The following is a 23,322-nucleotide window of genomic DNA, read 5'->3' as shown; positions in this document are numbered from 1 at the left end:
ATTATTTTTCATCGTCAACATAGTTTTTCTTAGAAAAAATATCCTCGTAATGATTATATTCATGCATATACTTAAACATCTCATAGATAGTAAAGAAACACCGTGCATAAACATAAGAAAAATTATAAGATTGGGACATCAACAAAAGAATTTGAGGATCCTGACCAAGAAGAGAACATAATCTAATATAAATAGAACATTCTTAACTCTAGTGAAACAAATCTTCTCACGATGAATATATTCATTCCATTAAAAAAGATTCTCATCAATTAAAAAAGTGAGAAAAATTAATCTTAAAAATAATTTTTTTAAAGATTGGATTATTTATTAAGTCATTTATCGACGAGAATAATAAGAGAATAGTCAAGATAACATTCTCATGATCTCATAAATGAATATTATGTCATAAATAACTTAACATGATCTAATAATGTGACAATTCTGTTCAAATTTTTTTTTAGGCCAATAAAAATGGAAGAAATCTCTTTTGACTTCGAGAAACACTCTTCAAATTATGATATCATTTTACTTAAAAAAGTTTAGAATATTTTAAAATTGAGAAACACGATATAATTACAATGTTCTAATCATTTTAGTTAAATAGAAAAACCCTTTCACCTTTCAATTTTCGTATTTACAAAATCAATTATCTATTCATTTAAAAATTTAAAATTCATTAAAATAAATTATAAACTAACAATTGAAAATCACATAAAAATAATACAATCCCAACTATCTTAACCGTGTAAACATGATCATACGATTAAAAGTAAAATTATACTAATTTTTTTAAAAAATAAAAAATAAATTAGTCACAAAAGTGGCTTACTCCTTTGCAATTTAAATACTAATTTTAATTTGAAAATAAAAGGTGGGCTCCCTTGCAATTTGAAAATGAAGACGCGTTTGTAACTTAATATCAATATATCAATTTTTTGCTGAAATGTAATGCAGTTATGCTACTTCGTTAATATCACTGTTGAGCATCTACAACGATTAACGAGTAAGACCAAACACTGGACGGTGAATTTAATTTTAATTTCAGAAAAAAGATAAAATTAACTAAGCTAAAGAAACAAAAGTAGATTCATTCAAAATAAAAAATAAAAAATATTAAAATAAAACTGACTAGACACAGCACTGAACTGAGACAAAACGTTTCAAAAACGCTGAAAGCTGAGAGAGAAATAAGAAGAATAGAGAGTTAGAGAGAGAGGTGTTACCTTTTCAAATCAATATTCAAATTGGTTAAGTCCTCAATTTCTTAATTCTTTAGAGAGAGAAACTCAGAGATCTGGTTTCAGATCGTAGCTTAGGGTCTGGTTTAGGGTTCGGTTTCGATCGATCCCTATTTTTCAGGCACATACACGAGTATTAAATCTTTCTCTCTCTATTTCGGTTTTGGATCCGTTGATTTTCATCATCTATGGCGGCGATCGAGGAGTTATCGGAGCTTGCTGATTCCATGCGTCAAGCGTCGGCGGTACTCGCAGACGAAGATATCGATGAAACAACCAATTCTCGAAGACCTTCAACTTTCCTCAACGTCGTTGCTCTCGGCAACGTCGTAAGTATTCTTCATTTCATTTCTTCATCATCATAGTATCTAATTTATCATATTGAGATTTGAATTTTGATTTCTTAGGGTGCTGGTAAATCAGCTGTTTTGAACAGTTTAATCGGACATCCAGTTTTGGTAAGTTAGGTTTTGAAACTCTAAGCTTAATTCTAGAGATGAAGTGAAATTCGAAGTGAAAGTGACAGTGAGTGTTTGTTTTCTTCAGCCTACTGGTGAGAATGGAGCTACCAGAGCTCCAATTTGCATTGATCTGCAAAGAGATACTTCTTTGAGCAGCAAATCTATTATATTGCAGATTGACAATAAATCTCAGCAAGTTTCAGCAAGTTAGTTAAATCTTTTTCAATTCACACAGATCGGAGTGGCTGATCTGTGCATTTTTGCTATATTTTTCTGGATTGATTAACAGCGTCTGTATTCATATGCTTTGTTTTATTTTCTACAGGTGCTTTAAGACATTCTTTGCAGGATAGGTTGAGTAAGGCTTCCTCAGCCAAGGCGCGAGATCAAATAACTTTGAAGCTACGCACGAGTACAGGTCTGTATATGAATGACTGATAATTGGTTTTAGTTAACTTACTGTCCTTGATTTAGACAATTAGATGCTATAGAAGTGTATAAATTTGAAAAAGGTAATATGCTTCTGGATTACTACTGTTTCCTTCCCAATATTGCCGTGTTTCTTGATAATATAGTACTCATTTGCTGAAATTGGAACGTGTTTGTCAAAAATAGTCATTCTTAAAATTTCAGTAGCTCAGAAAACCATTTTCTTGGTTCCACGAATAACTTTATTTCATGAGGGCAGCTCATTTCTGTTAGTTCCTTGTATTTGAACCCTGTAAGAGTGAAATATACTTTTTTTTTTCTATATAAATATTGAATCATTTCATTTATTAGACTGATCTAGTAATGTTTGTGGTACTGTGGCACCTGATTTTTTTTCTTCTAACATTATTTGTAACATTTTATCCTCCCAGCACCACCTCTCAAGTTGGTTGATTTACCTGGGCTGGATCAGCGCATCATGGATGAATCAACAGTAAGTTTTGGACTTCATTTACTTATCCTTTTTCTTGTTTCCATTTTTTTGGTGTCATCATCATTGGATGGTTTTGGAATTATGACAATTCCTTTGGCCTTTGCAATAGGTTAGCGATTATGCGGAGCGTAATGATGCCATTTTGGTAGTTATTGTACCTGCAGCTCAAGCACCTGAAATTGCTTCCTCTCGTGCCCTAAGATTGGCAAAGGAATACGATGGAGAAGGTAGAAGATTATTCCCATTTTTCTTTTTTATTAACGCTTTTCTGTAAAACATGTTAAACTTTTCTCTTGAGGGCTTGCTCAGTTGCTTTCTCTCTTTGTTTGTTGTTGTGAACTAATTAACTAATAAAGCAGAGGCAATTTTTGATAGGTACCAGAACTGTTGGTGTTATTAGTAAAATAGATCAAGCTGCAACAGACCAAAAAGCAATAGCTGCAGTTCAAGCACTTCTACTCAATAAGGGTCCTGCAAGAGCATCCGACATTCCTTGGGTTGCACTAATCGGGCAATCTGTTTCGATAGCTACGGCACAGTCTGGGTCTGCTGGTTCTGAAAATTCTTTAGAAACTGCATGGAGAGCAGAGAGTGAAAGCCTCAAGTCCATATTGACAGGAGCCCCTCAAAGTAAGCTTGGAAGGATAGCTTTGGTGGATGCTTTGGCACAGCAGATTCAGAATCGCATGAAGCTGCGGGTGCCTAACCTTCTTTCTGGGTAATTTTCATGTTGCACAATACAACATTTTGATTTCCAGTATAATTGTTTTTAGTTGGTTCTTGTTTGTAGTGGGTAGCCAAGAACTGGGCATTAAATCAGCGGTTCTATTTCTTGAATTTTATGTTAAGTCATTATTATCTGCAATATTTTGGCTTAATACTAAATGCTCTGTGATATAATCAATTCAATTCATTACTGTTAAAGATCTGGTTGCTTTAAAAGGAAGAATGGTTTGTTTGTTTTATTCTTGTTACAGAAGTCTCTTAATTAATGTGCAATTTTTTATATGACATTCATTTGACTATCTGGCTTGCGTTTCATATTTCTTATTCCCGCCTCTGGTATTTTTGCTATTTTTTGGAAGATTTAGTGATAACTGTTAGAACTCAAAAGTCCATAGGGAAGTCAAGCAAGTATAGACAATGTCAAAATAAGGCAGTAATATACATTCATATACAACACTTAGTGATTGATTGATAGAAAGTGAATATATAAATCTTAACTGATATATTGTTCAGGTTACAAGGGAAGTCTCAGGTAATTCAGGATGAATTGGCAAGGCTTGGTGAGTCAATGGTCACCACTGCAGAGGGTACTCGTGCTATAGCCTTGGAACTTTGTCGTGAGTTTGAAGATAGGTTCCTACAGCACCTTACCACCGGCGAGGTATGCTGTCTTAATCTTATATTTTAATTGAATTTTTATTTAATTTTGACATTGTTTATACTTTGTTGCCTTATTGGTTAATTGAATTTTATTTAATTTTGATATCGTTTACTGGTGGAAGTGTTATTTCTTATTTCCTCAGTATCATATCATTATAACAGCTTCATTTTTATTTACCCTAGCTTTCAGTTATAGGGTTGCTATTCATCAGAAAAAAACATTTGAGAAATTGTGATAGAAATGTGCAAATGAGAGGGAAACAATATGAAGAGATGCACAATTATGGTTTCCATTTAGCAACAAAGACATAATTACCAACAAACAAAAAGTAATAGTTGGTCGATTACTATGATTGTTCCGAACTTCCTTAAAATTATAAAGTCGTCAAGATCGATATCCTACCTAGGACCGAGAGAAGGTTTGCAAGATTATAAAACATTGGATTATACAATCCTACCAAAATGAAATTTTTTTAGGAAAAAATGTGTGCTCTGCACGTGCATTTGGAACAAGAAAAAACTATTAATGACAACATCAAAAGGTGCGACTTGCCCCTCAAGCTATTCAATCATTTGGAACAAGAAAAAACTATTAATGACAACATCAAAAGGTGCAGCTTGCCCCTCAAGCTATTCAATCATTAGTCAGATACATTATGCATCATAAGGTGCGGCTTGCCCCTCAATAACCGTGCACTGAAGCCATTTTCAAGGACAAAGCATAGATAGCAGAGATGCCAACTGATTCACAGATATGAACAAACCGGGTCCACAGAGATACAACTTCTGAACAGAGAGGGTCAAGGATCCAAATATCACCGATGCCGTGGGCTTTCTAATTTAAGGCAGAAAAATCGGCCAAAAACATGGGTTTAGGGGGACCTGGGTCACAAATTATAACCATGAAATTAGCTTCAACAAGGTCACTTGAAGTTGCATGAATTTTGTGATCATACTTTGAGATCCCACTACGGTTCCCCCAGAAAATGTTTTTACATGCTATCTAACAACCGTAGCAAAATCTTAAAATTGTGAACTAGTACAGACTCAACTCTAAACAAATAACATACTTTTTTCTTTATTTTTGTAAAACAAATAACAAATACTCAATGGATAAAATAGTCTAAAGAACTAGTATAAAGCTAGTTCTTCTAACAATTTCTAAAAAAGATTGTTAATTAAGATTCCCACATCGGACAATATATGACCTGAACATGTGTAGGATTGAGTTAGCCCCACCCCAACCCACACATTCTAAGAAAGATAATTTAATCATAGGCCACAGCGAACAAATAGTGGAGTCAATTAAATAAATCTTACTAATAATTGATTTAGTGACTTATTTTAAAATTTCAGCATTTAGTGACAAATTGGTTTCACACTGCAAATGGTTACTTGATTTTACGTTTGTTATGGAGGCTTTTTTTCTTCCCTCGAATTACTTTAGTTTTATCTGGCAGGGAACTGGTTGGAAAATTGTTGCCAGCTTTGAGGGGAGATTCCCCGATAGAATGAAGCAATTGCCGTTAGATAGGCATTTTGATATCAACAATGTAAAGAGGGTAAGTTTTCAACTACCGCTCTGCCGATGACATTATGCATTATCTTGAGTTTTTTTAGGTCTTGTTACTCTCGCTGACCGTTGTCTATTATCAGATTGTGTTAGAAGCTGATGGGTATCAACCATATCTCATTTCCCCTGAAAAGGGATTAAGATCATTAATCAAAGGTGTTCTAGAGCTTGCGAAAGAGCCATCGCGTCTTTGTGTTGATGAGGTATTTATTTTCTGTATGCAGAATGAATTTGAATTATGTTTTACTTTTTTCACACAGTTTTTAAATGCTTGTAGCTTTTTCACCTCATTGTTTTATTTGATTTGTCAAATAATTAAGTATAACATGTGCATGTGGATCTAGCCTCCATGCACTTTGTCCTGATGCTTCCATTTGGTTGCACTCGTTCTACCTATTGTCAGTATTGTGTAAATGTTAGACTCACATGTAAAGAGGATCAGATGGATAATTTAAAATATTTACTCAAAATGGACTAGGATATAACAGAGTGGGGCGCATGCCATAAGGGGAGTGGATGGTAATTGATTCAGGAATCAGAGGGAGTTTCGGAGGAGGCATAACAGACTTGGAGAATCATGCTAGACTTAACAATTGGTTTGGGGCTGAGTAGAGGAGTTAATTCTCTCAGAATTGACTATCTTTTACTGCTGTCATTGATCACCATCTTCCACGGAGCACAGCTCCATATCATGGCCAGTTTCCCTTGGCAGTTTAGTTATGTCCGTTTACAGAGGCCACGGGTTTAAGAAGTTGTATCTTTCACTTCCCTAGTTTCCCATTTTGGTTTGGGTCCTATGAGTAAACATTAGTGAAATCACAATTTTTGGTATTTCACATAGGATCCCTCAAGTATTTTGAGATTCTTCTGAAGGCATTATATGTAAATAAATGATTATAATTCAATTGACCATATTGCAAAAAAAGTTGGTGGGCTCTTATTAATGAAGTATATCAACAGTTCGATGGAATGGATGCAAAAGGATGTACCCACTGATGTGAGGAAGACAATTAGGAATGAAGTGAATGCTCATTTAGTTATGTCTGTAGCATGGCTGAAATATGGCAAGGATTTGTGGTAGGTTGGAATTTGGTTGGGTAGACATGAGAATACACCAGGGAAAGATATTAGTGAATGTAATCATTAATTGGGAGAAAAAGATGTTTTGGGGTAATGGTTTTGCCCATCGGCTGAACTCTATACTTTAACTTCTATTTTCCGCTAGTTAAAAGGGCTTTTTTGCATGCCAACTAGGATATAAAGTAGAACAAGATGATCTCGAATTTCTAAATCCTTAGTCAAAGGAGATTCTTCTTATCTAGATATCAAAAGTCTTGTATAGTTATAGCATGTGGTTAATGTTGGCAGTTGATTATTCTATGCAATTTTCGTTGTTCGTTTCATCTATTTCTCTTTTTGCTGATCAAGAGTTTTATTGCGCTGTCCTCCAGGTACATCGTGTCCTGATAGATATTGTATCCTCTGCTGCCAATGCTACACCTGGTTTAGGAAGATACCCACCTTTCAAGAGAGAGGTATGGTACTTACTGCTGATTTCCAGTTTCTACTTGCTACCTAAACCAGTATGCTATGTTATGTTTTAATTACTTATGATTCTTTAGTTTTCTTCTTCTAAAGTATATGTCGAGGGGAAAGTTGACTTTCTCTTTCTTTCAAATGACCTTGTTTATAATTTTTTCAAGGTTGTGGCTCTGGCAACTACTGCACTAGAAGGGTTTAAGAATGAATCAAAGAAAATGGTGGTTGCACTAGTTGATATGGAGCGTGCTTTTGTGCCACCCCAACACTTCATTCGCTTGGTACAAAGGAGGTAATTTGGATCTCTTAGTATTTTTGAGTAGTTCTAGATTTTTCATTCTCTAGGAATTAATTTTTTCTACCAAAATGAATAACCGCCACCTTACGCAAGCTTAAAAAATCAGAAAATATGAGACATATCTAAATCTTTGCTGTTGCACAGAACCTTCGCCTAAACCCATTCCTTTTTCAGCTCACTTCAACTTGTTTTGATTTTTTCATTTATTACTTTTAGATGCACCGAATCACTTCTTTAGTAATCCATTTAAAAATCTTTTTTTTTTTCATTTTTGAAAAAATTCAGAATCTGAAAACTATAATCTGATTTCTGCTCTATTTGGAGAAGCTACTTTGATTAGCTTATGAAAAAGGTTGCAGTTAGTTCTTTCTTATAGAGTAAAATTTGTATATTTTATGATTGTAATAATCTGTGAAGCACAGACACTGATTGTGTCCCAAATGTCCAACACGGGTCAGACACCATGTCATATACTGGGGGATGTGTCCCGAAAATAAAAAGAAAAAAGGGAAGACACGGCAGCGACACAGCAAAGACACGGGCAAAGTAGCCACCACTGAACATAGTATGTGGCTGGGAGGATTTAAAAACCCAAATAATAAATGTATTTTAAAATAATTGAAATAAGAAGTTTGTACTATGCAAAAAGTTTTAAAATAGTATGGCCTACCAACTCACTTGACTATTTCCCTCCCAAAAAAATGTTAATGTCATATCAACTCATCCTGCACTACACTCCTCTATCCAACTCATTCTCTGTTATGCTATTTTTTTTCTCTTTCTCGAATATACCCTTCACACTCTAGGCTTCTCCCTCTGCTTATTCTATATAGTGTCATTTTCATGGTTCTAGCAGTGTCCTATTTTGTCTCATCGTCTTACTTATAGCAGAGTATACCTCAATATAGTGGTCTAGCAAATTGCTTCAAAAACACACTGCCCTAGAAGGAGTTGTTCAGGATCTTGCGACAAATGTAAAAAAGTCTTCAATGTGGGTCCTAATGCTTGAAGCATATTTAATAAGTTAAACTTGAAACATACTCCCTTTGATCACTATTATAAGCAAATTTGACTTTTTGTGTTTCATTCAATAACTGATGTATCTGGTTTATATACGGATTAGATACATCAGCTTTTGAATGAATAAAAAAAAAGTAAAAAAAAAAGTAAAAAAAAAGTCAAATTTGCTTATAATAGTGATTGGAGGGAGTACATACTGAGACTTAGGTCCCGTATTTGTTCCACTATGACAAAGTTATGCTTGAAGCATGTTGTCGGTGGCGGAACAACACCGTCTTGAAGCTGAACTTTTCTGATAAAAATATGTCAATTTGAAGAATGTGTTGCTTTGTTGTGTGTAGTTAAATTATAATAATAGTTTAGCATACTTTTAGCTTGTCCTGACACCATGAAGTCTTGGTTGGAAAATTTTCAAGCTGTATTTGTTTTCTTTTACATGCTCACTAAGAAAATAATTATTAGTGTGTGCAATAATTGATTTTCTAGTCCATGCTTTTACAATACATTTACTAGGTATTCCCACAACGTATATTTGTGTAGCTGTTATTTAATCTGGTGATTATTATTTACTTTTAGGATGGAAAGGCAACGCCGAGAAGAGGAGTTGAAAGGCCGATCTTCGAAAAAAGGGCATGATGCAGAGCAATCTATACTCAATCGGGTAGGTGTTCTCTTCCTGTAACAGAAAGATTGTGTCAGATAAATAATGATGAAGATTCTGCTGTGTTTCTATAACACCTATTTGTTTATTTGTTTTCTAATCTCTTATTTTAGTCATTTGTTGGATTTTTAAACTGCTTTTTGTTAACTTATTTTAGGCCTCTAGTCCCCAAACTGGTGGAAGCATGAAATCACTTAAGGAGGATAAGGATAAGGAAAAGGACAAATCCGGTCAGGCAGATAAAGAAGGTCAAGAAGGCTCTAGTTTACAGACTGCTGGTCCTGAAGGAGAAATCACAGCAGGTTTGTCAATAATTTGTTAGTCGATATTTCATGCATTATCAATCCTTCCAGTGCTCGTTGAGCTGTTATTTTTGTGTAGGAAATCTTTGTAAAATTTGACATAATGACATCCCAAATTGATTTATGAAGGATGTTATAGCATCTTTTGATCTATGTAGCCAATTCAATTAGGCGGTGAAGGTTTTAATTATTGTTGTCTCCTTGAATATAAGAAAAATAATTACCTCTCATTTGAGAATGTGAATATATTTTTAGTTTAGGTGGGTTTTTTTGCAGAAAATTATGAATAATATTTCTTTAACTATATCACTTGCATTACCATCAACTGTTCTTTCTGAAAACATCATTGCCGAAGTGAGGTTCTAAATGACCTTGAAGGATTATAACTCTTAAAGCACTGCTTGTTCAGTTTCTGGTCATCTAAACGTCGGATGTGTGGGAGTAATTCATAGTTTGAATTGCAGTATTGCACTAATGGTGTATCATTTTGCATTTGGAAGTTGGAATCAGCCAAAATGTATATATCTCAAAATTATGAATGAAGTAAATCTGGTGCTCTTTATTACTTGCAGGATTCTTGTTGAAGAAAAGTGCAAAAACTAATGGTTGGAGCAGGCGATGGTTTGTGCTAAATGGAAAGTCAGGAAAGGTTGGTAACTATTGGGTTTTATTCAGAATAAGGATCTGTGTATAATGGGATTAATTGGAAGTACTAACTCCAATTATACTGTTAAAGATATCCTATGATAATTTTAATATACCCCTAATATATCTTATAATTGGTACAATTAATAAGGTTTTGCTTGTATACGCCACCAAATGAGATTAATAAAAGAATAACTTAAAGATTACAACCTATTTTTTCTTTCCAAAGCACATCATAGTCATAGGTGTTTTTAATATGGGTTACGATAATTCCCGTTCTTTTCAAACATTGATTATATTTTTGAACCTAAATTGCATCTTTGTTATCTGGATGTGCTTTTAATATGATTTGCTATATTTAGTTGGACACTGACATTTCAGTTCACAGCTTGGGTACACAAAGAAAAAAGAGGAAAAGATTTTTCGTGGTGTTATTACATTAGAGGTATGGTCTACTCTCATTACTAATGAATTCTCATTTATGAACTTCAGTTGTGTCTTGTGCATGTAAATTTTGAGGGCATAAAATATGGTGGAGTTCATGATACAACAAATGACTTTCTTTTCTTCCTCACATAAAATTTGTAGGTGTCCTTACTCCTAATGTGCTTGTTTGATTGGAAAAACATAGTGATTGCTGGCATATTTCATTATGATTGTGTTTGCCTAATGCATTGTTGTTACATATTTTATTTTTAATTTTACACACTTGAGATACACTAGGAGGACTGGAATTTTTCCCATAGTTTTGGTTGTTAATTTTGAACTGTTTAAAATAATCAGTGATACTGTTAACTAAATTGTGAAATAAAATATTATGCAATATTAGTCTTTGTTTCCTTGTATGTTTGTTATTTTTGTTTAGACATGATTCAATTATTTTGTTGAACTTAATGTACTATTTGTCCTTCAATTTTTGGAGTTTTGATACCCTACTCTGGTAGATTTAACGGATATACACACCCAATCCAATGTCATCATATGTTTATTGTGAACCTTTAGGAGAGTGGTATTTATTACACCCCCTGGTCCTATTAATAAGAAAAAAGTTTACTTTATAGAGACATTAAATAACTAATGTATCTGTACAATATATAGACCAGATACATTGCCTATTCAATGAATTAAAAAAGTAAATTTTTTTCTTATAAATAGGATCAGAGAAAGTATTATTTTATTTATAAAATTTGAATGGTGGTGAGTTCTTGTTTAGGTCTATACCATGGATACATGTTACGCTTAGCTTGTTAGTTGCCACTCAGTGATGGCTACATTTATTTAACTTTTATGGCTTTTATCATAAATGCTTATTTTTTTTACTTGAAGGCAATTTGTGAAAATAGTAATTTTTAATTAATATGTAGTACGATTGTATGTAATATTAAAGCCTAATCTTTTGAATTTTTTTATTTTTATTTCTTAGGTATAGAGTACACTTCTATAGCTTTTATTTACATGCTTGATTCATATATGAAGTATGGAAATACATAAATTTCGAATTAATTGAACTACTACTGAATCAGCAAGATTGTGTATAATGTGCAAATCTGTCATTTTAAATTTTTGTTGGGATTATTTTTTCCTTTACTCTTAAATTCTTGGGGTTGGGGGCTGGAGTTTAAGGATTTCCTTACTTGCCAATTGAAAGGATAGTTATACGGTGAGGGGAGGTTAGTTTATAGACTTGTCCTTGTCTGCTTATGAAAATTGAAAACCCTTTGCAGTGACTGTTGAACGTTTTATCTCATTTTTCATAACCAGAATTAAGTTAAAGGCCTGGTTTGTGCGAGAGGTGAGGTCATTGCATTATTTAGCGACAGAGACACCTTCAATTCTCTGTAGAAGATAAAATGGCAAAGTTAACTTCCTTTCTTTTGGAAAATGCTTGTATAATCTAATTGTAAAATCACTTTGGTGTTATACCTGAATTTGGATGTTTTACAATGTAAATCTGTTATTGTTCCTTCACATTTCTCACTGTTAACTCTGGTGTTAAAACTCAACATTAAAGCTTATGTTATACTCTGTTTGCTTTTTGCTCGCAAAGTTTTCACTTGTAATTTACCGATGTTTCACATTGTCGCAGTGTGTACTGGCTTAGGTTTTTCATGTCAATGAGTTAGAACTAGACAGAACGACATAAGCATATCAGTCTTGATATTAATACAATTTAAACTATGCAGGAATGCAACATTGAAGAGGTTTCAGATGAAGGTGAGCCTGCACCAAAAAGCTCAAAGGACAAGAAGTCTAATGGACCAGATTCTAGCAAAGTCAACCTTGTATTTAAAATTACTAGTAGAGTCCCGTATAAAACTGTTTTGAAAGGTAAGCTCTCATTTTGGTACATGCACATTTTTTTGAAGTTTCTGAAAATGTTTTAATTACAATATCTTTCTCTCTTGCAGCTCACAGTGCTGTTGTTTTAAAGGCCGAGAGTGCAAGTGAAAAGACTGAATGGATAAAAAAGATAAGTAATGTAATACAAGCAAAGGGAGGGCAAATAAAGATTTTATCTGAGGGCGGCTCTTCCATGAGGCATAGCCTCTCTGATGGTTCCTTGGTGAGTTGCTGGCTTAAAACCATTGTTCTCGCGTACCTTTTTTTTTATGGTGGTATTGTTAGGCTTATATGTTATAATATTAAAGTTATTTCTCCAAACAACCCACATTTAACACATGTTTATGAATAGGATATTTTAATTTTATATAAATATTTTGCACTATATCTAGAACTGACTTTTTTTTATGGGTCTTGTTTAAGGGCATTTTTTATATTTTTAAATATGGGGTTTGTTAATATTTTCAGCTCTATTATTATGTAAATAGAAGATTGTAATGTATATATCAGTGTAATTAATATGCTGGGTCATTTGACTCAAGCAGTTCAGTAAAGAATATTTTTTGTTGTATGAGTTTAGTTGTGATACAAATTGAATGAAGTTATGACTGCAGTGTATCAATTTTTTATCCCCCTTTTATTTTTAATTTTGGCACACATTATTATCTCTTCTATCATGGGTTCATAATTGTTCATTTGACTTTTGTGACTCCTTTGTGAAAGAGCTTTCTTTCTATATATATGTGCCACTAAGTAAATAATTTTTTAGTTCTTCAACTTTTGAGGTAAATTTTTAATTTTGACAATAGCCAGTAGCTTGCTCAATACATGAAATAAATGTCTCAGAAATTGTAATAGTGGTTAATATCATGGGAAATACTTCAATATATATATTTTTTTGGCTCTTCTCGTAAATGTGGAATTTATTAATTTTTATGCATATAAATGTCAAAGATGCTGATTGCCCTTACACTTCAATTGGCAAGAGTTCAGTCTAATTTTGTAGGTCCATTCCTAAAGTTTCTTATGGGAATGTATGCAATAAGTTAAAGAATTGCAATGTAGGGATAATTAAATTAAAATTATAAAGAATAATTGGTAATCTTGAATTTGTGATTATTGACTGATGGTTATTTTATTTTCTTGTACTATCTCAGGATACAATGGCTCGAAGACCTGCTGATCCTGAGGAAGAACTCCGATGGATGTCCCAAGAAGTCCGCGGCTATGTTGAAGCAGTATTAAACAGTTTAGCTGCTAATGTACCTAAGGTAAGCTTCAGTTTTTGACATTAACATTTTCCTTTTTGACAATGTTGATATTGAATGCAGTTATACTGGTTGTTTGGTTGACAGGCAGTTGTTCTTTGCCAAGTTGAAAAAGCTAAGGAAGACATGCTGAATCAATTATATAGCTCTATCAGGTTCGTAAATCTGTTTAGTTGCATTTATTTTAGTTTTCTGTACTTCATATTTTTTCCTTGTTTTTCCAGTTATTCCTGGGTTTTCCTATGAATGTGGGGTTTTTATTAAAAGCTTCTGAATATGTTTGATTTTTGTCGAGAACTGATTAACCTCTTTTGCAGAAGTTATTTACATATCAATTGTCTTGAATTGAATATGTTTAGTTTTTAAGTATTGACTCTTCATTTATGCTGTGTGGTCGATGTTTTCTGTTATATCATACTTTCACAGGACACATCCTTTTTATGAAGAGTTTTTGTTGTTTACTACCAGTTGAATTTGCATGTAAATGTGATGTGAGAGGAGAGAGAAAAAGAATTGTGGAGAAAAGGCGGAAGAAATTGAAAATGAAGAACTTTCTTTGCAAATTTACAAATAAATGTTTGTGCGAAAGTTGTGGATTGCCTTTAACACCAATGAACACCGTGCATGCGTCGTGTATGCTTTTAACACCAATGAGCACCATGCATGTGTCATGTGTGCTTTTGACACCAATGATAACATTTGATAGTATTTGAACTTGATACCAATGATTCATTATATTAATGTTTAAGTTGAATGTTAATTCATCTGTATGCTATGCTTTTCCATGATGAGAAATTTCTTGATACAAGTTGTCGTGAACATTTTGTGTCTTCTATTATTAGTGGTCATAGCACAGCTAAGATTGAGGAGCTGCTTTTAGAAGATCAAAATGTGAAGCGCAGGAGAGAACGTTACCAGAAACAGTCCTCGCTTCTCTCCAAACTGACACGCCAACTGAGTATACATGACAACCGTGCAGCAGCAGCCTCAAATTGGTCAAATGGGAATGCAGGTGCATGTTAGCTGCTTTTATTCTCATTTACAGATTCATTATCATCATTATTCTAATGCATATTAGATGGTCCCAGCTTATTTAAGTCCCTAAATTAACCTTTGATTAGGGAATCCAATTTAAAATTATGATGCCCTCTTTTTTTTGGTTGAGATTAACAAAGGCGCAGCATATAGATAATAATCTAAGAATCCATAAGATTTCAATCTTTTCTATTTTAGCAGTTACCATTTGAACTTCTGTAAATATTGTGTTATCTTAATCATCTGTTTTGCAATTGGGTTTTACCCTCTGATTCTTAGGGGAAGAGATGCCTTATAATTCGGTGTTCGGTCAAATGATTGTTCTAGTCTAGATTTGAACTCGTGTTCTCCCTTATAATTCGGTGTTCGGTCAAATGATTCCTCTAGTATTTTCATTATATCTTTTTCCATTTCAAGAAAGTTATTATCTTAAATTTATTCTGAAATTATTTTTGCTTTCCTTGTTGATATTAGTTTCCCTTTTGGTTTTATCTCTTATTTCCCCCACCCCACTCTGTACTTAGATTACGTTCTTGTTTTGCAGAGAGTAGCCCAAGAAGCAGTGAACCAGGTGATGATTGGAGATCTGCCTTTGATGCAGCTAGCAATGGTTCCGTTGGCCGTAGTGGTTCAACGAGATCTCGATCAAATGGTCACAGTCGACATAATAGTGATCCTGCACAAAATGATGACATGAACTCCGGCCCAAACTCTGGTAGTCGTCGCACTCCTAACCGATTACCGCCTGCTCCACCAGGTTCTTCGGGTTACAAATATTAACGAATGACCAGCATTTCATGTTTTGTTATATTTTTGGAGCGTGCGATTGCTCCCGCCCGATTTCTGATTTCATATATTTTGAGGATAAGGTCGTCGCAATTCTTTGTTCCTGCCAGGATAGGTGATGAAAAGGTTTGTGTAAATAGAAGACTAGTTTGTTAGTATATATATCCCATTTTCCGGAAGTATGGTGTCAAGTCGTACTTGAAAAGATTGATCATGTTTCTCTATTCAATATTCTTTTTACTTTCATACCTTTTAATGTTTCTCTTTTTTTTCTTTCTATCTTTTCTTTATTTCGATTTTGGGATTTTGCACTCAATTTTGGATGCAGCTGATGTAATTTTCTTTATAAATATTGAATAGTAGTACTCCATTTCTGATGGGTTTATAAGACTGACAATTGAAGTATTTTAATAATGGGTATGTGTTATATCTCTGCTGCCTCATACCTGTAGAGTTACTCTCCATCTCCACTATTGATTTTTAATGTTATTTGAATATTGTTTTTCAACGTCACATTATACTATCTCGTCTGTCGTATTCGTTTTTGGATGAAACGGATGTATTTTGCTTTACAAGGCTTCTTTGATAATGGGATTATTTTTTAAATTTCTGTTGACCGTTTTCTGTAAAGTAGTTCAACTTCGTTATTGTTTTCGAGCTTAATTATTTGTTATTTTTTCAAAAATATTTTTCCCTTATTACCGTGTTGAAACTATGGAAATTATTCTGACAATAAAATTTGTAGTGCTTCCTCTAAGAACTATGATAGCAATATTTGAAATAAATTAAGGAAGATAGTTTAAGAGTTACCCACCTGGAGAATTCATGGTTATAATCTAAAATTTTGTTAAATTAAATTTCAAGAATTTCTTTGACAGCATAAAGTTGTATGAGTTGATCGATATATTTTATGAACACAGCAACGTGTTACCACTGATGTGAAACCCACTTAAATTTGCTTGAATTGAGCGTCGATATTTTTTTTTTTGGGTGGTGCGGTTAGAAGTTTGGAGGATGATGTTATTTTGATAGGGTTTCGTTCACTCACCATGTTTGATAGTCAATTGTTGTATGTTTTGGGGGTTGTTCAAATTCGATTCGGGTATTTTGAAAATGTTGATTAGGAGATGCATCTATGTAATCCTTTTAGTTCATTAGTTTGTGAGCATTTTGAAGATGCATCTCTCCTGAATATATTTTGTTAGTTAAATTTGAAACATAAAAATAATGATAGAATGGAAAATCAATATAAATTAACATTAAAATAAATCTTACATAGATAAATATCATATAAAATTAATATTATATGTCATTAAAAGCAGGTGGTTCAGAACGTTTATAATAATTTTGTTTGATCTTTGAATCGTTGCATTCACTTCAATCAGATCTTTTGTGAGTAATGATTAAAGGTATTCCACATGTCTTCAGTTCAAGCATGATGAACCGTATCTTCTCTTCGTTGTCTATCGAGGGTGAACAATACTCGAACTTGACAACTCTCCAGTATTTTAGATATCACAAGAGAGTGTTCAATTTAGTTTTCAAATCGACAAGAAGTATGTCCTTGTAGATCTAAACATGAATACAAAATGATGATATGTAGTCATTCTGGTTTGTGTAAAAAAAAGAATGACATACTATTTATAAAAGTTGTAGAGCAATAAGGACCTTACAAAGACTTCAGAGATACATATTCGAATCCGCAATTTTTTCAAAAATTAAGCGTTTATCCAGAAATGCAGATTCATATAATCCTTTGTTTTTTTAAATAATTATAAGGTATACCCTGAGATGCATCTTCGGATCCAAAAAAAATTATGTAGAATATACTAAGGTATTATGCATAATAGAATTTCAAAACACAAAATTATTCGAAAAACACCACCTAATTTTATAACATCATGTAATGTGCGTTACATACAAAAAACATGCTACATTGCTAGATTGTAACTAAAATGCATCAAAATATATGTCACTACATAAATCTGTTGGTGGCTCATTCTTTGACATTTCCTTATTTGTTTCTCGTTCAATACCACTCAATTTGGTGAACTCTTCCATTCTTTCTAGAAAGTGATCCGACGTGTTTTAATATCTTGTGTGAAATGTGCCGTCAACTCCAGTGATGTCGTTGATATAAGACATTTAAATTTTAAATAAATTTGAACAAAATATTGTTTTCTTAATAGTCAACCAATACACATGATGCGTTTGGATGAATTTTATGGTGACTTACTCTGAAGTGGAAATATTGTATCCGAGAAACCGTATCGTCTTAAATCAATAAACACCTTATCATAAACACTTGCTATAAGGTGTCCCATTTTTGGAAAACACATCCATTTGTCAAAGGGAACAAGACCTGTAAGACAAGGAACTAGAGCATCGAGAATTGCAGCGTAATTTTCTTTGTTCCTGTATAAATTTCTGCATGATTCCCTATGCATCGTTATCTCTTGTATAAGATAACAATGGAGAAATTGGTAGTCGTTCTCTCCTTTACCGAGAAATCTCGAAATAATTTGAAAACCATATTTCACATCACCTTCAACATCTACAATTCGCTCAATGTATTTGTACATAAAAAATAACATCTCTTCAATATGTTTGATTTTTAGTAACAGAGGTGTAGGAGATGACTTGCCAATGTGAGCACCATTGAAAACACTTTTTTGGGACCTTGGAGTCGGAGAATTCGGAAAATATGAGTAAACATTTTCAAAGTATGAATGAGACAGTCTCATGGAGTTATCACTTTTTTCTCAGTTTGACCTTTTTAGGGACACATTTTCTTTTAATCGGTTCCGACAGTGGTTTCATATCAGTTGTTTCTGGATAGACAATCTTTTTTCCAGTTGCTCTTTGATGTGTAATTTTATGATGTCATTAGCATTCATGAATCTCTCTTGGATCACTTTCCACTCAGTCATGATATATATATATATATATATATATATATATATATATATATATATATATATATATATATATATATATATATATATATATATATATATATATATATGATTTATCATCCTTTATCACACCATCCTCATCAAAATAGAGCATTTTCTGATGAGTGCAAACTTCATCCATACATATTGGTTTTTTATGACTTGTGGTGTGTTTTCTTGGTCCTTCAACATAGTTTTTCACATTTCCAAAGTCCATGTAACATGGTCCTCTTTTTTGGATTCCAAAAAGGAAAAATCGACTGAATAAGTCATATCCGTAGAAGTAACACCAACGATTTTCAGAAGTGGAAGTGTATAGTTGCTTGTTTCGTATGTTGAGCCAATTATGAACGTGGAGTGAAAGATGTTGTACAACTTGATGAAATCCGAATGACTTCAAAATATATCTAGAACGATGACTTTATCCTTACAAATTTTGTACCTCGAAACATAGTGGTCATCATCCAAAAGCTTCAAGAGTTATTGCATCTAAGAACCAGGTTCTCTTATTGCCTTTGTCTCGAGCACACATGTTGTATATTTGCTTGATATTTGAAACGTTTAGAGGTCTTTTCTGTTTCAAAGATGTGAGTATGTTTTTCGGCGCCACCATATTTAATGTCATGTCCGAAACAAGTTCCATATCTTTCGGCACAATGCAACATACAATGGGATGTATGACTAGCTTGTCATTCAATGCATGATTATGTATATCGAAAATCACATTAAATTTCCATGTCTCATCCGCCATACAGTATCTGTGCAATTTAAATGGACATTCACATTTCCTTTATCCAGTGTCATCTCATTTCAACTTCCTAATCTTTGGTTTGTATGTGCCACTTCTTTCACATATCATTGTATAAATTCTTGTCTTCTATCCGAACTATTGTTGGATCTTCCGATTACAACACCAAACCCCAATTTTCCGGCCTCCTTACGGATCCATTGTAACATATGCTCACGAATAATAAACACTTCTTTATTTGTAAATTGCGCACAAACATCTACATTAACAACAATTAAATGAGCATGTTGGGTGAGAATATGGAAGTAGAAAAACGGTCTAGAGGGGGACGAATAAACCCTTATTAAAAAATTCAAGCGCTTTTTCTAAAATTGTATATCAAAGATTTTTTCAAAAGCATGCGCAAGAGGTTTTAAGCGAAAATATGAAAATTATTCTTTTCGAAGCTTGATAACGTTAACACTAAATTAATTCACAAACACCATAGATGATTTGATGATTATACACAAAAGTATTCAATTGATTTAGTTGTATATTCCATAAAGTGTGTTTATACAACGATTCAATGTTAATGAATTCTAACCTCAATTGTTTCTTAGATTTAATCACCAATGCATCTAAATTAGGCACCAATTCTAACAAAACCCAGGCTTAGGTAATAAATTGCTACCAATTAAATAAACGTTAAACTACGTTTGAATTTAAATTCCTAAGCATACAAATCCTAGAAAAATTAAATGCAAGAGTTAGAATAGAGATGACACATATATTTATAGTGCTTCGACATTCGTTCTCGGTTTGCCTACGTGCACTCTTGAATGAATTCCCATTGGAACATGAATTATTCCTTTTTATTTGACAAAATATTTGCAAAAGTTCATAGAATCACCAACCCATCATAATGTTGAAAATTCTAAAATATCCTATTAGAATCTTGACTTGTATACAACGTAATGTCAAACTCTTATGTGTAATCTTTACTCGATTGACGCTTCTTGAATATTCCAATATCACCAATCCGCTCCAAGCCTTTGTGTGTGGAAATAACCCTTTGATCCTACCAACTACTTGAGCGATGAATTGTCTGAATATTTGAGAATAAATTTGCCTTATTCCTATTCTCTTTCACCACACTACCAAGAAAGTCTGGAGAGAAGAACCTCTTTCTTTTCACTGGAATTTATCAAGACCAATGCCAATCACCTCAATTTTGCAAACTACCTGCAAATCTCAACCAAATCTTCAAGAACAATTAGTTTCAAGAGCGTGTCTCCTTCAATCAATTATAAATATCTCTTTATTAAGATCTGAATCAAATTAAAGTTGAGGATGTAAGAATTTCATTGCAAGAACTTAAACTTTCAAAAATAGACGGTATTGATTTTTTCCCCAGAATCACCCAAGAATGAATATGAATTTGTTGATTCGTTACTTGAGAAGTGATGAAAAACATGTTTTATATGTGCTTGAGATTACGCACACAATATGGTTGAAAAATTTGTTAGATTCAAACCAAGAGCATTTCATGATTTGAATTAACTGAACAAGTAAAGTGGAATAAAATAAAAATAGAGTTTTGACCAATTTTTCACTTTATTCGAATCAAGATCAAAGTATGATTCGAATCAAAGACTCAGTGATCCGTATCATGTGTTAATTCTAATTCGAATCAAACAAGCTGAGCCAACTGAAAAATATGGAAAAAATTGTATGATTCAAATAAGGCGTAAAGTTTGATTCGGATCAACTTAGGCTGAGGTGGCTTAGAGTTGGCTGATTCGAATCATGTGTCAAATTTGATTCGAATCAATTTTTTTGAAATTTCTGGTTTGCTTCTGTCCAAAATGATTCGAATTAGGATCTTTGCTTGATTATAATCAAACACCCAAAATCCCAATTTTTTTTATAATTTTGAAAAAACTTTGAGATTTTTCTTTTCACCTAACTTGAATCAATAACATATATGACTCTTGTTCCACCGACTCATGCAATTGATTAAAATAATTATGATCAAGTTCAAACCTAACAAATGGTTTATGCATGCTAAAAACAAATCATTTCAAAACATGATCCAAAAAGGCGCAATCATGAATGCAACTCAATAATCAAAAGTAAATCAAAATGAAAGCGATAAGACAAACAACAAAATGACCGTATTTGGGTACTATCCATAAATTTATTAAGGACATGCAACTATAGAGTACCTGGTTTAACATTAACATTCACTTCATCCGGTTTAACATCATCATTCTTTTCATCCAGTTTAATGTCATGATTCACTTTGGTTGGTTTGTCATCCACACTCACAATAGCTTTGGTAAACATATCCGGGTGCACCATATCTATTACCACCAATAACATAAAAACAATGTTAAAGATCAAACTAACAGGAAAATCTGAAGATGCACATCCGAACCACACCTAATTTTGTCCGGAGATGTGTATCCGAATTCCAACATTCATTTTTCAGCTATAAACAAGATTAATGCAAGTAATGATGGATTAAATGATCTTTACATGCAATTCCATCTTGTTTTACTCCCTTTGACGTGATGAAACACAAGAATGATGTTTTTGTGTTGAAAAGTTGATTGGGAATGAGAATTTTTTTAAGGGTTTTGCAATGGAGTATGTTTTTAGTATGAAGAAGAAGATCATGTAAGGTGGTATTTTATTAAATTTCAGGTTGAGAGTTTCTAGAGATGCATCTCTGGAAAAATCACTGACTTGTTATTTTAATCAATTACATGAATAAAAAAGTCCCATAAATGAGTGCATGGGGTGTTTCGGAGATACATCTCCGGATACACCCAAATAGTATATGGAGATGCATCTTCGTAGCATTTTTAAAAAAAAAACTGGGGTGAATCTCAGAAAAGCAAAGATTTGTATGGTTTTGGGTGTGTTCAGAGATGCATTTTCGGAAGCATAAGGGTATTTTTGGGTTTTGAAGGGCATGAGAGGTACACCCAAGGATGGAAACGACATTTCCCTATGTTTTTGTGGAGTGATGATATAAGGAGACCTCTTCATTATATATTTTGATAAGGGATATGACCACAATGTGTCTAGCTTTTTCCATGTCTCCTTTGCGGGTAACTTGTTTAGTCCTTAATAATGTTATGATGTAGTTGTCATGAATGCATAAACATCTCAGGGTTTCACAGGGACACCTTGTTTAGTCCTTAATAATGCTATGACCTAGATGTCATGAATGCATAAATATTCCAGTGTTCACGAGACACATTTGAGGAGTTTAGGGTTAACATGAATGTTCATTTTTGTCTGTCTTGGTTCAAAGAGAGATATATGACATTCATGGAGTATGTTAGGTACAAAGTGGTTGTCAGAGTGTACGTGCTACATTATTTGATGCATTCTTTTTCCAAACAAGTCATATATGTACATTGATGTGAGATATTTCTCCTTGTTCACCAACCTTGGTTTTCATAGACAAACATGCATATGTGTTGCGCTGACGATTCTCTATCACTATGGAAAAGGCTACTACATTTAATACAAGACAACTTGGAGGTTATATGGGCCTCTTTGTATTTATGCAACATTATGTTATATTAAATTGTATATCTTACTACTAATATATTGTTGGATCTACGAGCACTTTTCCATAATTTGTGATAAGAAGTATATGAAACCTATCATAAATGACTTCCCATGAACGACTAGGCGAGTTGACAATCATGCTCACCCAGAAAGTATTTTGAATTATATATACATTCACCATCGAGGATGTCATTTAGACACGATACTCAAGCTATCAGGTGCACCGAGAGTTGGACGATGTTGTACTATTTTTTCTAGGTTATCTACTCTGGTATATTTTTGTGATAACACACATTCCTGAGCAGTGTCTACGCCGTTTTGTCATGTGTAGGCCATTCTTCGACTTGTGTATAGTGTACCATCTAGAATTGAATGTGGTTTAAGAGTAACATGATGATTTATTTCATTGCAATTAAAAAAAAGCAGGGGTTATGACGTTTCCTAGACAATGTCTGAATGAGTACTTAGAATCGTACTATAAGATATTACATCCTCCCAACATCCTTTTTGGTGTAGCTGTCCCTTCATATGTTATACCTTTAGATGAAATTCCCCACCATCAGATCATATTGTACCTTCAGA

The 23,322-nt window shown here is 33.3% G+C and overlaps 1 protein-coding gene across 1 annotated transcript; it reads left to right on the top strand.

Moving 5' to 3' along the window:
* The first annotated feature begins 1,139 nt into the window (after nt 1–1,139).
* On the top strand, nt 1,140–15,917 carry LOC127107388 (dynamin-2B). Its single transcript, XM_051044666.1, has 22 exons — nt 1,140–1,567; nt 1,646–1,696; nt 1,785–1,905; nt 2,025–2,117; nt 2,560–2,621; nt 2,731–2,848; nt 2,997–3,339; nt 3,861–4,008; nt 5,468–5,569; nt 5,664–5,783; nt 7,032–7,115; nt 7,284–7,411; nt 9,014–9,098; nt 9,256–9,400; nt 9,973–10,049; nt 10,434–10,490; nt 12,229–12,373; nt 12,454–12,608; nt 13,543–13,656; nt 13,741–13,808; nt 14,496–14,665; nt 15,233–15,917. The coding sequence occupies exons 1-22, from the start codon at nt 1,427–1,429 to the stop codon at nt 15,466–15,468; spliced, it is 2,763 nt and encodes a 920-aa protein (XP_050900623.1). The 5' UTR covers nt 1,140–1,426; the 3' UTR covers nt 15,469–15,917.
* The last annotated feature ends 7,405 nt before the right edge of the window (nt 15,918–23,322 follow it).

Source organism: Lathyrus oleraceus, chromosome 7, assembly GCF_024323335.1.
Source record: "Lathyrus oleraceus cultivar Zhongwan6 chromosome 7, CAAS_Psat_ZW6_1.0, whole genome shotgun sequence".
NCBI lineage: Eukaryota > Viridiplantae > Streptophyta > Magnoliopsida > Fabales > Fabaceae > Lathyrus > Lathyrus oleraceus.
The sequence above is the reverse complement of the archived record's forward strand: the minus strand, read 5'-3'. Positions and strand labels throughout refer to the sequence as shown.